The sequence below is a fragment of the Vanessa cardui genome, chromosome 4 (genome assembly GCF_905220365.1).
Source record: "Vanessa cardui chromosome 4, ilVanCard2.1, whole genome shotgun sequence".
In the NCBI taxonomy this organism is placed as follows: Eukaryota; Metazoa; Arthropoda; class Insecta; order Lepidoptera; family Nymphalidae; genus Vanessa; species Vanessa cardui.
In genome coordinates this window covers 7,789,410-7,807,508 of record NC_061126.1, presented here as the reverse complement: position 1 = coordinate 7,807,508, position 18,099 = coordinate 7,789,410, and the positions used below count along the sequence as shown (strand labels likewise).

At 32.6% G+C, this 18,099-nt stretch overlaps 1 protein-coding gene across 1 annotated transcript in view; it reads left to right on the top strand.

The window, feature by feature from the left end:
- The window catches only part of LOC124544529 (paired mesoderm homeobox protein 2B-like), a 41,049-nt gene extending 24,610 nt beyond the window's left edge, over positions 1 to 16,439 (top strand). Inside the window, exons 3-4 of the mRNA XM_047123126.1 lie at positions 11,606 to 11,813; positions 15,393 to 16,439. Coding sequence (XP_046979082.1) covers positions 11,606 to 11,813; positions 15,393 to 15,592 — 408 coding nt within the window. The 3' untranslated portion in view covers positions 15,593 to 16,439. The remainder of the gene's footprint in view (positions 1 to 11,605; positions 11,814 to 15,392) is intronic.
- The last annotated feature ends 1,660 nt before the right edge of the window (positions 16,440 to 18,099 follow it).

Here is an 18,099-nt window from a genome sequence, read left to right as displayed (position 1 = left end):
TTTAAGAATACCCATTAATTTAAAACCATATCCTCCAAGAACAAGAATATTTTGATATATTAGAATTGTAATGATATATATAAACATATAAGAAACAAACGTAATATATAACTGTAGTGACTAACAGAGCTTTATGTTTGAAATGAATTTTTCCAGTTTACATATTATAACTGAAACGTGATCTATGAAAATTTTTAGTAATATTTAAAAGAGAAAACTACATTATGTGTACAGTAACTCTGTCACATAATTGAATACATATTATTTCAAAGAAATTATATACTGTTATATTACAAACTGGGTTAAAATATTCAGCGTAATACGATCTAATTATTATTGATGGGAAGGCTTTGAGCAAATCCCCTCTCATCAGTTATTCAACATAGTTTTCAAGTATATGTTCTACGTTAAATGGTAAAGAACCAGTGTAGTTATAGTCCAACGGTCTTAAATATAAATGTGGTTTATTTATTTTATTACAACGTCAACATCTATTGGCGAAGGTATTTTTTGTTTACTTTCATGCAGTAAAAAACATTATATTTAATGTGTTTTTGAACATAGATTTACTCTAATTCATTAAGGAATTATTAATAATACGAACATTTCTAAGAAAAAGCTACGCCATGAAAATTTATATTAAAAAAAATCATTAGAGGTTGTACAAAATGCGTAGAGTAAGGTCTCGCTAATAAGCTGGCAACGTACAGTTCGTCGGAATACCAAAAACATAAAAGCGGGCAAACATCATCAACGAGGACTGCGATGAGCAAACAAAGCGTGCGTATAATTGTCGGACGACTCGCGTGCCACGTTTTTTTCACTGTTACATCGCCCAATCAGCGCCAGTGGCAGTTGCAATTATCTCTCGCACCAAATCGAATTACGATCAATTCGGATTTGCGCGCATTCGAACGAATATAAAACGGTTTGCATTAAAATTTGGCGCTCGATGCATGGGATGCGTTCCCATTAGTCGGGTCGGACGCTAACTTTGTTTATTCATTTCGACCCGCGTTTCCTGCCAGCTTTATTATCTGTGAACATCTTATCTATTCGACTTACAATGTTTTATATCATTGTTTGGTTTCAGATTCCTTATTGTTTATTATCATTTGGTATGTGCTTTTACCATTTACAAAATTCATGTTTTGTAAAGGAACATTTATTTCAAAAGTAGTAGTAGCTAAATATCCAATACAATTTGTCCTATTATTAATACTCAAATAATAATAATTGATATATTTGTTATAAGTTCAAGCAGATAGATTTTCCGTTTGGACGCACGGTGCTAATAGGTATACTGTCTACAATTCTTATATATGAATTGATTTCAATTTATTGTAGTATATACGTATAAATACATCTAAAACTGACAAAAAAAAAGGGGGCAAGTGCGAGTTGAACTCGCGTGAAGAGGGTTCCGTACGATGTTACCTATATGTTTTTTTTAAATCTGACCCAAATTTGTTTGTGGTAACTAAAAAAAGTATGAATGGTCCCTGATTGGAGAGGGATATTACTAAATATATTATCTATTGTTGAATTTTGTCTTGTTGTATATTCTTGAATACGCGGAGTAAGACCGAGTGACAGAAGGTATTCTGATATTTCATTTTTTGATTTGTCCTTAAAATCAATATTAAAGTCACCGGCAATAATAATCTTTTCGTTTGCACTAATAGCCTTTTTAATACATTCGACTGCAATTTTCGGAAGACATCTTGGTGATTTATATACGGTTAAAAATTGAACACCAAATGCTTTGAATTGAAGACATTCACAGTGTCCACCTCCTGGACTATCTATAAATAAACCTTTATTGGAACCGTCATCTAATTCATTGACGTAATTACAATTTATATATGCTATTGCACCCCTTCCGGGATTTGCATTCAATACATTGGGACCGTCTATTCTGCACACTTGCTCAAAACCTTCCAACTCAAAATTGTCGCTTCGAGAGCCCCAAGTTTCTACGAATAATGTAATATGAGATGAATGAATTATACAATCAGCTTTTACATCTAGTAAATGTTTACGCAATGATTGTACATTATGAAAGATTATTTGAATTTCATCTCCTGGTGACTGTAAAACTTCGAACTGGGGTATCAATTTATTTTCTAACAGTCTCATCATTTCCAAATGAACTGCACTTTTTTCTGATACCTTTGCTGGGGGATTGAAATTACCATCTGATGTAACCAAATAAAGGCCACTAGCTGAAGTAGCTCGAGAACAGGCTACATATAACATTGATCGCTTCACATTTCTACTCAAATGAACAACTATTTTTTCCATAGTGCAGCCTTGAGATTTATGAATCGTCATTCCCTCAGCTGGTACTACTGGAAATTGAGACCGATGTACCTTGAGGTTCGATGACTTCCATTGTTTCACTGTATACGTAGAAGTTTCTAGCGGTGTCCACTGAGATTCTATATATGCATGGTGATTCCGGGTATGAACCTCAAATTTATTCCTTGTCGCAATACCGACATTGTTATCAAACTGTAACCACAATCGCAAAGGTCTTCTTTCATTAGTAGTGATATGGCGACCATATTCTATAGCTTTCAGTAATCCTGTAGTGCCATTAACTAGTCCATCAGATGTATCTAGATTTACTGTTATCATATATCGGGCACTTATTTTCACATACAGTATCTTAGGCAAGCCGTATGTCTTCATTGTTGGTAATGCGTTCACTGATTGTAATGCTTTTTTTTTTGCTATCGGATTGGGTGAACCGGAAACTATGTCTATAGCCTTGACAGAACAACCTTCAGTATTCATTAGTGATAATTTTTGTTTGTTGTAATTGTCCACTTCTTTGTTACTTGCAAATAAATGTATAGCACCATCAGCATCAGCAGGTAAGCTGCTCATTTTGAAACACCGCGACTTGATAAGTTGAATATCAATGTGATTCATATTACCAGTAGCCATGTTATTCAAAGCAATAGCAAAATTGAGATCATCCCTCTGACGCATTATTTTAGTCATCGGAAACAGCCGAAATGGTTCCCACAATGGTGCACCAGCTAGAACTGCCATCGGATTACGTCCTGTATTAGGCTGAAAAATCCAGTTGTCTCCAACTGGCGGCAATTGATTAAAATCTCCTACAGAAATAATAGATTTACCAGCAAACGGGACGTCTGTATGAAAAATTTGCTGTAATCTGCGATTAATCTGATTGAAAGTCCTACTTCCCAACATAGATATTTCGTCTAAAATTATTAATTTAACTTTACATAGCTTACTAGCTAATGTGTTAGCCGTGCCTGCCGACAAAGACGGCATAGTACTACCACACTGTGAAATTGGCAAACAGAATGCGTTGTGAACAGTTTGTCCTCCAATACCAAACGCGGCTTTGCCAGTAAAGGCGCAAAGTAATATTTTTATTTCATCTGGGTTAGTTCCAGGCTCACGATTAAAGATTAACATTAAATATTGATAAAGGGCCTTTATCAGCAAGCTTTTACCAACTCCAGCACCGCCGCTGACAAAATAATAAAATGGGAGCTCTAATTGTTGCGTGAACAGATTTCCTAGGTGCAAAACAAAATTTCTTTGGTCACTATTCAACATTCTTAGTAATGCGAGCACATGATCTTCGTTCATTAATAATGGTTGAGCAATTACTCTACATATCAAGTCATTGCCTTGTTCCCCTTGTAATTGCAAACAATGGTCGGGATCAATTTCTTGGGTCTCCAATTCATATTCACCTAGAGCACAGGCTCTTGCTTCAGCTCGATTGTTATCATTTTCTTCATCATCATTTTCTGCATTTCGAACCGCTGCTAATAACGCTTCAAATTCTTCTGGCCCTCCTAAGGAATTGAACTGTATACTTTCTGATTTTATCATATTACATTTATTGAGGAAAATTTCTTCTAAATTTAATTCGTCATTTACAAGCTCTGACTCTTCATTCCTCCAAGGTACATATAACATAATCTGCTCTCTATAAAAGTTATCTGGGTCCTGCTCACGATTATATCGTCGAAAACGTATTATTTTAGGCTTTAATCTTCTTCGTATGTAGCCGTCATTATTTAATAATTGTATCCAGCTACCAGTTGTTCTATCTTCGGTATTTTCTTCCATATTTTCATTCTCGTACGATTTTGATAGCTTAGTTGAATAGGTATAATAGGCAGCAAAATATGCCAAGCTCATTCTTTCGAAATAATCATCCTGTGGTCGATTGATGTAATGGTCTAACAAATTTTTTTGAAATATATCAGTAGAGGAAGCATTCAATGACTTCAATGTTTCCATCGGCTTTAGAATACCTACTCGTTCGTTTGGATGACCCGTATTAATATAAATATCAGCTTCGCTGGCACGAGACAAAGGCAATCCTGCGAGGCAGTAAATAGCTTCTTGCGCAGAAATTTCTGATGAATTGAGAAACACTTTAGATATCGCACGTAGAGATTCTTTTATATTTGCATTACCATTTTTAGCTTCCTCTACAGCAGCTCTAAGTAAGTTGGACATACCTCTGTCAGTTTTATTAATGTAGTCTACAATATAAACTGAACATGCAAAAGGATCTAATATAAACTGGCAATCCATATTCGCCTGCTGTAGTTCTAATATTTTTTTGCAAAACGGATTTAACAAGATATCTTTGGGTTTTCTTTTCAAAAATATTTTTGGTCGTTTGAGTGTAGCTCTTACGGCTAAAATATATTCGGATATAGTTAATCCAGTGGATTTCAAGTAATCATCAAATGTGATATCATTAGAAACATTAGATAGGTCTTCTTTTAACTTTTTAGAATTTTTTTTCCATTTTGCTGTGGAAGGATCGTCTTTATACAATTCAGTCAACAATCTTGTTTTGTCCATTGGAAAGAAAGGTATTCCGAATCTGCATGGTCGGTCTGGTTTTGGGTGACATGTGTGAGTGTGTTTGTGTGTTTGTATTGCTACAAGATCGTTACTTATTTCATTACTGTCACAAGATACGATCATATCAACAAATTTTATGATATTTTCAATAGAAGTTTCGTCTTCGGGAGTATATATTGGTGCACCTTCTATCCACAACATTATGTGTGCATGTGGCGATCCACGATGTTGAAATTCTATCCTATGGTACTGATGGCTAATCTTATTGTCCCCAAATGGTCCTGATGGAACTAACCATGTCTTCATCAATTCTTTAAGCCTTGTTTCAAAAAATGTGACACAAATAAATGGGTCTGATTGAATAAGACGTGCCTTTTCCTCATAAGAGATAGATCGTGCCTCTTTAAGACTAACTTCTCCCTTATCAACAGTTTTTTTAAGTTGTTTTATAAGTTCTGGCCATTTGGCCTCTGCAGCTGACACAGTAACAAAAAGGGTTGGCACTCCGAATTGTCGAACCATAGCGAGTACCTTTTTTTTTTCGTTTTCCCAATGAGCTGGTGAATTTCTCACGTCGCACAAAACTCTATACCCGTCATCATGCTGTATAAGATTATTCAAATACTCATCTTTCAGCAGATTGGAAACTATAATAGGTACAGAATTATTTACTTTTTTTCGTAAGCAGGTCAAAATATTATTTCGCAGCTGTAACATTTGTTGTTTTTTCAACAAAGTAAATAAATAGTCAGCCCTCATGGCTCTCCGGTCAAATCTTGTTATCTCTGATTTCATAATTTCGGAATTACTCAAATTTATTTTGAATTTCCGCTCAACCCCTCCGTGTATTTTAATGAAGCCTAATTCTTCCATATATTCATCATAAATTAGTGACCTTGGTTGATTACCTTCTCCTGGCGCCATTGTAATAGTAACATCTTTTTCATTATCTAATAGAGTTTCTACATTTCCAGGGTTAATATTTTTTTCTTCTTGTGCCAAAACATCACACGTACATTTTTCGAGACAATTTTCGTCATCGGATTGGTCATCGTAAATCCACTCTTCATCATATTTGATACCTATTTTCTTAAACAAATCAGTTTGCACTAAATACTTTGCAGCTTCTCTGATTACGTCCGGCCGGATTCGCTCTTTTCGACCATGCTTATAACACATTCTCCGTTTTAATTCTATTGTAATAATGTGATTATCAGATGGATGTCTAGGCAACGCTGAAATCATAGTATTTACATCCACAGGCACGTTAACAACTCCACCTGTTAATCCATGTTGATAACCAAGGCCCTGCCCTTTTCTTACTATTTTAAGGAATATATGTCTTGGTGAAACCAATCGCTCCTCAAGTGGTGTAAGTTTTTGTAAAACGTCAGGAATATCAGGGAACAGTAAACCATTACTCATTGCTAATCTCGGTATTTTTCCCGCTTTCAAATTATTATGACAAGTGTAGCAAAACATATAATTATTATTATCAGAAAATGTACTTAATTTTATGTTTCTCATGACTTCATCTAGGAAAAAAGACAGATGATTTACTTTTAATGACTTCAGGGAGTTTCTATGCCACAATCTTCCGCAGCACGAACAAATGCTTGTGTGGCCATGTAAAATAGAATCAAAGAATTGTTTTTCAATTTTGTCCCAATCATTTTCAATATTCTGATTTCGTATATTTCGAATTTCGGTTTCACGAGTAGCGTATTCTGGATTTTTACGTGATAAACGATGCGCTATGGTATCACGTTCCTGTTCTAGCGTTTTATATGCAGGATCCTGACGTAAAATATGGTGTGATGCAGTGTTAAGTACCCGTTCGCGTTCCCTGTAAGTACGATCCTGACGTGAAATGCGACGCGAAACAGTATTGCGTTTTTGCTCCGTCTTGCGTCTACGAGGTACTGAACGTTGCAGTTTTTTCGACTCTTTATCTCGCTCTTTTTTTCTATTTTTAGTGTCATCACTACATCTGGATAATCTTTCTCGTTTGAGGTTATTCTCTAATATCCTTGACGATTTTCTTTTACAAGCAATAAGCGAAGTACTTTTTACTGGGCTGAAATTACTATTTATAGGGGCGTTCTGATCATACGAACAATTAGGATTTTCCAATGTTTCATAGGAAACAGGAATAGTAATCGAGAGAACAGTTTTCCCTAAAACCTCTATTTGACTACAGTTCGATAGTTTATTGATTTTTTGGCGCCTTTTTTTGTTTCTTTCACCAATACGTTTTCTTTCTAACTTAGTGCCACAGTATTTGTTTTGGGGACGTCCACCACGATTAATAACTGTAGACGGAAATTCTGTTAGCCTATGTGTTAAAAGAATGTTTAAAGTATGACTTCTTAAAAACTCGACATTGAATTTAATATTACATGGATCAAGGCCTAACACAATTGAAGTACTAAATGCTATTGCGTATAAGCCGCAATCAATCAAATTTGGTTGTTTTTGTACAACAGGAAATATGATTTCATTTTCTAGAATGTAAGGAAACAATTTTCTCAAATACTCTGCCTGTATTTCACTAAGATTTTTATACAAACTATCATAAACTTTGAGCGTATGAGATGAATAATAGACACAAACCCAATGCCCAACTTTCGAAAAATCGTCAGAATCAGGACGAAATAAAACCTGTAGAAAATTTGAGTTCGGATCAACAGGGAGAGCTTTTTGGCGCAATCTCTCTGTTGTTATCTCATAAACACTTCGGTTTTGATACCCATGAACTACTCTAAGTAAGGAGTTAAACTCCTCCACAACATCTTCTTCAACATAACTACCATTATCCAACAGATAGTTATATGATAACTGTACAGAAGTCATTTTCAATAGGGAAAAATATTTTTTGTGAAATATTTTTTTTTGTAATAAATCTTACTACGATAGAAACGACGAAAATTATCACATCAATATATAGAAGTCTGGGATACGTCTGCAGCATAGGGAGCCGACCGCGCGAATGAGCCGCGCGGGCCTTGTGTCTGTGACATAGACTCGAAATCCCCACCACACTCGCAGCGCAGCGCGCATCACATTAATATTACTCCAGCCAATACGTCATTAAATGCTTCAAAAACGTTCGATTTTTAATTTTCTTTCTTTAAATTATTAATCGAATATGAAAAACAAACAACCCCTGAAGAAAATTATAAGACTTATTGTTTAAAAAACCAATTGCTTAAACAATCATTTTATTACAATATTTTGTAATATATTTATCAGAGATCGAGACATTTGTATAACAATAGATTAATTATACCTCGAATTTTTGACGCTATAAAGCAATGAGAATGTTAAATTTTAATCGAGTGTAATCGAAATATGTTTTCTTTTCAAACTGTGAAAATTTTGTATTTGATAAGATTACCGACCAATGAAAATATATATAATGTAGAGATGAATTTTTTAATATATTTTAATCACTTTGATCGGACTGACTAGTGGAGGGCACGACCTTGGGGAAATCTATTGAGATGAAAATGTGCGTAAAGGTAGTATTCCAGGTATATATGTATATATTACCTGTATAATATATGTATATATGTATATACTGTATAATATAGGTATATATGTATATATTATTATTTATTTATATTTTCTTTCATTGATTATAAAAATAAAATGACTGTTTCTTAGTTATTCTTTATTATTAATTTTTTCCCTTTTATTTTTTGTAAATTTCTATTTATTTATGATCTGCGGTGAAAATTAGAGGTAAGTAGAAAATGAAATATAATCTCCCATACGAAATATTTTCAATTTATATTTTATAATGATTATTATTCGGAAGCATGTACCATTTGATCATGATTTATAATTAAATAATATTTTTAAATAAATTAAAAAAAAATCGTATAACACATTACATTTTATTTTTCACCTACCTATAATTTTAACTGCAAATAATAGATGAATTAAAATTTACGAATAATTGAAGGAAAAAAATAATAATAAAAAATAAAAAAGAATCAGTCACATTCTTATAATTAAAAGAAAAAAAAATATGAATAACTTAAAAAAAAAAGTTTAATTATGGACTCGAATACTACTTCTATGCACATTTTCATCCTGATCGGTTTTCCCATAAATTCTACATTTAAATTTTTAATTTTTCTAAACGATTCATACTATAACACTTTTATGTCTTCATTGATTTGTTTACAACTATATTATTGAAACAAGACACTAGCGCACAAATCTGTCTCAAGTAGAGCAACGTGAAGGTCATGTCTCATAATGCCGTAGTAAGGGCCCGCGCCTTACTAAGCATTTATTTGTCATACCGCGGGCGGAATTAAATTGAAAAATTAATTAATATCTCCTAAAACATTGGTCGTAGAATGCTCATTATGGGCTTATTTTTTTCGTTAAATATTCATCTACAAACCGATTTAACAAAACTTAACATTGGAGTTAAAAATATGTTCTCCCACACATTCCACCTGCAAATGTAAGTTGGTACGCACAATATTGAGTGATTTACCATGTTATTTTAATATCATGGACTTCTTATAGGTTTTCCTATAATCTATAAGGAGAAAACTAATTTCTGTATTTTTTTCAAAATTTTAGGTTCAGTAGTTTCGGAGATAAGGGGGGGGGAATGGTCGATTTTCGTCTATTTTCTTGAATAACTTGGAAACTATTTATTTTAAAATTACAAAAAAAAACATTTAAGATCTTCTCAACAAGACCTTTCATTTGATATGCCACACGATGCAGTTTTCAGATATTTTTTTTTTAATTTTCCCCTTCCCCCCCAAAATGACCCCCCATATACAGATTTCATCTACTCACGTCACACCTCTGTGTTTGGGTTACAGGAATTGATATGTGTACCAAATTTCAACTTAATCGGTCTAATAGATTCGGAGATAATTGACTGTAAGCGACGGACGGACAGACACACGAGTGATCCTATAAGGGTTCCGTTTTTGTATTCAGACGTACGGAACCCTAAAAATGAATAAAACGATAATTAAGTTACAACTAACAAGGTAGTGAGTTAAAAGTAAATAGATCTTAAAATATTATTATTTAATCTTTTGACATAAAGATCTTAAGTTATCGATGAAATATAAAATGAACCTATCGTACTGTTACTGATTTTCAACCGACTTCCAAAAGGAGGAGGTTATCAATTCGTCTGTTTTTTTTTTTTATGTTTGTTACCTCATAACTTTTCACTGGGTGGACCGATTTTGATAATTTTTTTTTTGTTTGAAAGGTAGTGCTTCCCGTGGGGTCCCATTTTTTTTATTTTTTTTTCCGATGATGGTATCCATGTGAAAACGACATAAGTCTTAAATTTGCGTTATGTATATGCGCGACAAATAGGTGAATAACTGAAAATCACGTTAACCAATTTTGATAATTCTTTTTTTATTATAAAATATATACTTCAAGGGTAATTTGGTGAAAGTTTGGTAAGGTTCTGAGCACAGGATCCATGACAAAGTGACGGAACGGAAGGGAACGGAACAATTCTGAGGAGCACGTTAGCGATACTCGGTCGAATCTTTTATTTATAGGTTATTTGGATATTTGAGTCACCTTCCGTAATGTGGTTATGTTTATGTAATTATCATAGTCGAATATTATAATCAACTAGCTACCCACCCCGGCTTCGCACGGGTGCAATACTGATACTAAATATACTACAGAATTTGTTTATATACGACATCACATCGCAAACTTCTAAAATTATCAGTGTTTCTTTACTATATTGTTCATGTATTATATACACAAACCTTTCCCTTGAATCACACTATCTTTTAAAAAAAACCGCATCAAAATCCGTTGCGTAGATTTAAAGATATAGGGACAGAGAAAGCGACTTTGTTTTATATTATGTAGTGATGGAACTCCTATACGGCTCGCAGTTAGGGTGCGATATGGGGCAGAATTTCTTACTCTCTTATCTTTATATATATATATAGTAAGTATAGTAAGCGAACATACATAGTGAAATAGAGTCTTTTTCTTCTTTTTTATCGTTAGATAAGCTAATTTTACGATACAAAATGTTCACCATTTCTAGAATCAATTCATATAACAAGAATTTGTAATTTATATAAGCGTAAAACAACCTGCAAAACATCTGTATATGTTAAGTTCTTCCAAGTATACAACGGGTTTCATTTAGAAAATTTATACTCTCCTCATATTTATCTTCTCCTCATAAATAATTATTATTGAGGAGGCCTCAGTCCAGGAGGACATTTTCAGACTACTTTGCTGTAGAGCACAGTCGAGGCTTTAATGCTACACAATTACGTCGTCGAAAATACTATTGTCTGGATCTATTTTGTCTTTATAAAGTGAATGAACTACTATAGAAAAATAATGTCGTTGAAAAATTTGTATGTATTATATTTTGTAGATGATTTCTCAGTTTTTAACCTGCCTTTTATGCTCAAGGTTATAAAAAAATACCGATACACCGATTGAATCTCATGAATGCGAATTTAAGTTAAAATATTTCTGTTTCTGTAGTTCTGAGTCTAAATAACAGGTATCATTTAGACTCAGATACCTATGATTAGGACCTTATTTTAAATAAAATTCTTACATGTGATCAGATGAAAGCTATATAAATATATTTAGAAATACTTATAAATAGCTGTATATTTTTTTTAAATTATTGAATTAAATTTACAAAACGATATTGAAATAATAAGAAATATAATATATTTTCCAGGTATGGTTTCAAAATAGACGCGCCAAGTTCCGGAAACAAGAGCGATTAGCACAGCAGAAAGCGGGCGAAGCGCCTGTTAAGGCCGAAGGTAAACGCGACAAGCCAGGCTCTCCCGCGACCTCACCGCATCCCCCGCCGCCAGCGCAGCCTTCGCACCACACCCTGCCACATCTCTCGCCACCGGATTTAAAACCGATCACTTCAGCAGGTACACATACACTCAATTATTTTAATAACAGTTGCTTATTAATTGTGACGAAATCGTGAGCACTCGATTCGATTTTCAATTTTCATTGTTATGTAAAAAAGAAAATTAAATTTTCTGTGTGCCATGATTTTTATAGGATAATATAATAACCTCTCTTTATATCTAAAATGTTTCTATAGAAAGTTTATCATTTCCTAGAAATTCGAAATATGAAAAATATCGCTGTTTTAATTCATCATAAAGCCGTGCGTTCTATATTTAAATGCATCAATGACAATAATTTCATCAGTATGTTTTTATAATATATTTTGTTAAGATGAATAGTTAAAAATAATAATTAACGTATGTTTTACGTACATTGGTATCAATCAAACAGTTATTTTTGAAGAATTATTTACACTCATTTACAAGACATGTGTCTAATGTTTTCTATGAATATCTAACAAACGAAACATAAATCATGTTTTTTATGTACAACTCGAGTACATACTGACAAAAAAGATGTTTAAGTGGCGCAGTGCTGCCAACATAAATATAAATTAAATTTAGTAGTGAACACTCATCTGACTAATAAATAACAACAATATTTTACATTTTTCATATTCATTTCTCTAAACTAAGATTATATAAGTGAAAGTGACACTGCCGTTCTTTTACGGCCAAGCTATCGAATTGAAATTGATGCCTAATATGCCTAATAGCTGACATCCGACCGCTGAAACGCGTTTGACTTTTGATATCATCGGCTGATCAGAAAACAAATAAAAACAAAACGATACCTTCATACCGTCCTATTTATATTTGATTATTAGTAGAACATATATTTGACGACAACAATTTTCACGTACGTTTCTATTATGTCTTGTATTGTTTAGAGGAAGTACAATGTAGTGCACAATGTAGTAAAGTAGGCGTTTATTTTGTAAGTATTAATTTAAAAATTAATACAGAAGTTCTTATTATAATATTGTACTAAAACAATAAATAAGGTTTTTTGGAATTCGTAATTGAAATAATTGCTGACCAATTTACTTAACCTAAGTAACAATACGCATATGTGCACATCTAACAGAAGATAGAGCGAATTTGGAAAGAAGGTTTTTGTATATAATATTATTACAAAAGTCGGGGGGTTTGGCAGTTTTATCCGTTGTACATTTAAACTATTAAGATGACTAGCATTAACGTTGTTGCGTATAAACTATAAAGTACTTGTTGTCGCCCTCGACTTTGTTCGCGTTTTAGGGTTCGGTTGTCATGTGTTAGGCAAGAAAGTTAGTATGTCTTTCTTAGTTATGAACAAATTCCATCAATTACAGTTGATTAGTTTGGTAGTGATAGTGGGACAGACATACAGACAGAGTTACTTTTACATTTATAATATTAGTATAGATTATAAATGTAAAAGTATTAAATTATGAAATTAATATTAATATTAGACTTTAAAACCGTAACTCGAGTACCATAAATCTGTTCTCACGCGATTAGACTAAAATGATAGACATAAAATCTTTATTTTTACACGATGATGTTAGCACTTGCGGTAAGGTGGTCGATGTAAAATGCGCCGCCTAACGTAACGCTTTTTATAATTTTATATCAAATTGAATAATATAAAAAAAAGCCGAGTGAAAAAAATATTAAGCAATCATAAATGTATTCATCACTATTACATGTAAGCTCTTACGATAAAAAGGACAAATATTGAGGTTTGAGTTGGTTTTTTTTTAATTATTTATCTTGTTCAATAGTTTGTTCTAGGGATTAAGTATCTAATACTCTAAAATGTATCTAATAATTGAAATTTAATTAAGATTTTTTAAAAAAGCAACAGTTTCATCTCTGTAATTAACAAGAGAGTGAATCTTAATTTAATTTTAATTGATACGTTTTATAATAAGAGTTGTGTATTTTTTAACGTTATCTTAGATTTTTTAATACGTTTTATAATAAGAGTTGTGTATTTTTTAACGTTATCTTAGATTTTTTAAAGATTCATACATAGATCGTTTATATTAAAGACTTATGAGTCACGCATTCCGCCAGATCGCGGTCCAATCGCACTATTTCAGCGGATTGCGTGGGAGAACATAACAAGGCTGATTTCGACAACAGAAATGTGTCCTCAAAATAGAATTTAAAATTAGAAGATGCAATGAAATGTAACCATCCAATAAGTTTTAAAAGTTTATTTTTAGCAACAAAAGAATCAGGTCAAGTTCGAAGATCCTAACTGTTTGAATATTATAGTTTTTTTTAATTTTAAATCAAACTAATACTTTCTTTTTTTTATAACTATAATTATGAAAAGAATTGTGTTAATTAACATTATCAAAGAACACAAAATACCAACTAACTTCTCTTGCCAGTCTTAATAAGGAGCTCGCTTTTTTCGAAACTGTTTTAGTTTTGACTTAGATAAAAATCTAAGTTTTCTTTCAAATTAAGTTACCATTGTATATTGAACTAAGAAATGTTATAAATTAATCTAAGATATGGAATGTTATTGTAAAACATTTGCAAACACAAACATAATATTCCGCTAACCCTCCCGAGCGTTTATATCTCAGTTGCAATAGCTATCGACGCCGACGCGATCATGGTTTGCTAGAGTAAAAAATAAGAAATATCAGTAGCGATGAGTGGTGTACAGGTGTGTCGAGAGCTCGTAGTGCGCAGCGCGGTGGGCCAGAGGGCGTATAATAGCTTGCGGCTGGATTAATCACATTATGCCGCCACCACGCCACGCCATCCGCGCCAGATTTTCACTTCGGCTCATTTGCGCTAATTGTGCGCGCGATTGTCACTCAGGCTTGAATAAACAACAGAGCGGCGGCAAGGATTAGGTGATTAGCGCTTAATTGCGTTACCACGATTATTTCATATCCGCTAGCGTACCTGCAGTCTGATTTCACATTCGGCTAGATTTGTATGCAAAAGTTTTCATTGCTTTAATTGCAATTAAGAACCCGAGTCTACATCGACTCGCTATTTTAATCATAAATGTCGCATTTTACTGCATCTATGGGTATAACAAACGTTCTAAATTATGCTGATGTCTTTTGTTAAACTATGAACAGTACGGCGTCTTTAATAACATATCATTAATATATGTACCAACTTTATGTAACTAGAAACTGCCTTTTTGCTGATATTTTAACATCATTAACTTTTAAACATGCTGGTTACACTTATAATATGATATGTGATATTTTAATGGCTATTTACAATAAACATACCTACAATGTACTGTTTCTATTTATAATCTACTAATGAAATCAATAGAGAAGAGAAATTGGTTAAAAGCTGCCTTGTTACGCATGTATGTATTTATATGCTATTATATGTTATATCATGGTTTACACAACAACTTAAAAAGAACATTTACGAAATGATTTATTTCTGTCATATCACATATAATTTAATAAATCATATAATAAACAGAATACAGCCAAAATATTTTTTTAAAAAACGTCGTATAATATCTGTTATTTTTATTCCTTTGATCCAATACTTTATATGATAATATAGTTCATACGTATACACTTAAATATTTGTTAAAATATATTATTTTTACAGCTAACAAATTATGTGAGGAGTTAAACGGTGTCGGTGGTTCCGAACCCCCAGTGAGCGGAGTCGGGGGCGGCAAGTGGGCTGGCGGATGCGGACTTCTGCGCCAACCCTCGGGTTTCCCACTGCTCGGGGTGGCGCCACCCAACTACTTACTCTCTGACCACCTCGGCACACTGGCCAAAACAAATAACCATCTTTTCTAATGGTCACAACTGTTTAACAACCTACCTGCCCAAACATACAACGTGCAGCAGTTTGAATGAGGCAGGCGTCGCGGTCGAAGATAATGGAGGCTGTTGCTCGGATTTGTATAAAGCAGTGTATCGAAAAATTTTCACTTAGAACTACGAATGTGTGACATTTTGGGTGGATTTTATTGTGTAGTGTTTAATGACTTCTTAAAAGTGAAATAATATTCCAAGTGCCAAACAGTCGTGTCCATTAAATGTAGGTGAAACGCAATATTAAACTTTACGAAGGGTTAGATGATTTATAAATATTGAACGTAAGGGACGTGTTCTTATATGCATGTAGTAAAGGTATTAAAAACTTCTGGATTAAACTTCTCTATAACGTTTTTCTTTCGTGATATTTTATTTGCGAGTTTTCGATTGAATCAAATGTAACATTGTGTGTCTAGCAAATATTATTTATGTAAATACGAATAAAGAATTGTATACGCTAACTTATTTCTCTATAATAAGTAAGGACAAACTGTAACTTTGAATTCTTTATTATATAGGTAAACGATTAAGACATTCCTGATAATAGCAGACGACTGCGTTGTGATAAGAATTAGAATAGGTTTAACGATAATCTAGTCGAATTAAAGTCATAGCCAATTTGATTTAATTGAGATTATGTTATTATAAATGATTTAATTTATCAGAGATTTATTTATAGTTTATAAGTGTACTTTATAATATTGTTTGAATCGAGATTTAAACTGGACGTGAACAATGTTGTAAATATGTATGTAAAATTGTTGTACATATGTATTATGCATTGTAGTGTTGTACCCTGAGTGTATGTAACAGTACTGATGACTAAGTGGAGGGTGTTTTAATAAAGAAATTAATAAATTGACGAATTTTTATTATATACATATATTGACAGAAAAATAATCATTTAAAAATATATATAAATTATACAGTGTGTTTTACATTTACTAAGCTCATTTTGAGTTATGTTAGTGGAATAAAATGGTTATGGCCATTAAAGATCAAATTAATCTCTTGTAGCAAAATAGGATATAGTGTGTAATGTTTAAATCACTAAAGACTTTTAATGTTACCATTTCGAGAGTTTTTTCTTGAAAACTTAATTTCGTAATTCTTGGATGTTGCTTAGCCACACTGTTCACCAGAACCCATTCTAAATATATATCTTTAAGTTAATCTTAAAGTGTGGTATGATTTGCTTATTATTCACAAAATTTACTAGATTACATTTGTAAATAAAGTTGTCACAAATTCTTGTTATGCTTATTTTATAATTATGGTAAACTTGATTCTCTTTTAAATACATTTTGTATACAATGTGAGAGCTATATTGAAGCTATATAAACAAAAGATTTAGTTTAACTGAATGGGTACATTTTACGTACGCAGAATTGGTAGACTTTATGGGCGGATGCTTGTTTGTATATACTGTAATATAAATTATTACACAGGAAAAGCTTTGTCGCTGCAGCAAAATAAACTATTCTCAAAATATATTTAAGAAAAATAAGTTTACTCACGTTTCACATTCATATGCATGTTATATATTATCTTATTATTTTTTATACTTCTTTATAATAAGATCAGCAAGAATGATACTACATAAGCAACTTGCCTAATAAAATACGAAAAGTATTAAACTCTGTACGATTTGTATATTTTTACGAGTTTAATAAAAAGATGATATATTTATATTTACATATTTTTATAAGCATTTAGAACAAGTCTGTTAAAATTCCGCTATAGTTTTGTTGATTTAATACTTTTTTTCGCATCATGATTTTTTTAAAACAGACCAGCATGACATTAATTTATTTAATTGCTTAGTTAGCAAAATATCCGTTAATTAATTTTATAGGTTTCATGTGTTTTGTGTATATATTTGCAACGGTCATTAAATAGAAAACCTTATTAAGCACATACTTGAACATTATATCACTAGCACTTACATTTTGATTAAACAAATGTCTCGATTAACATTTGACCCACAGATACATTAAATAAAATTTGTAAAAAAATATACCTTTTCAACGATACATACCTGATACTTTATTGTAAAACAAAAATCGTAATATAATAAAATGGTAACATGTGAAATAGTCGTCCGCTGCGTGGGTATCGGCGACAATGATAATTCATCGGGTACTCAAAGAGCCGTAGTGGGCGGCGAGACGCCTTGACGTAGCGGACGATCCATGTGTACGATCACGCCCGAAGCGACTGCGCGAATCATCGCTCTACCCACGAAAACCCAAGCTATTCTCTAATAATCAAATTCGACACGCAATATTCGACCCCATCCTTATTTACGCTGAAAACCACCTTACGACACCGCGCTTCTTAATGTTTTGTCTCTTCAAAATATTGTACATTTATGTACTGAATGTTTCGTATTATATAATTTAATTACTGATTTTCGATTCCACCTACTTTTCTTTATTTTAAGCAGTTAATTTCAAAACACTTCAATTCCTTATTTTTACCTTATA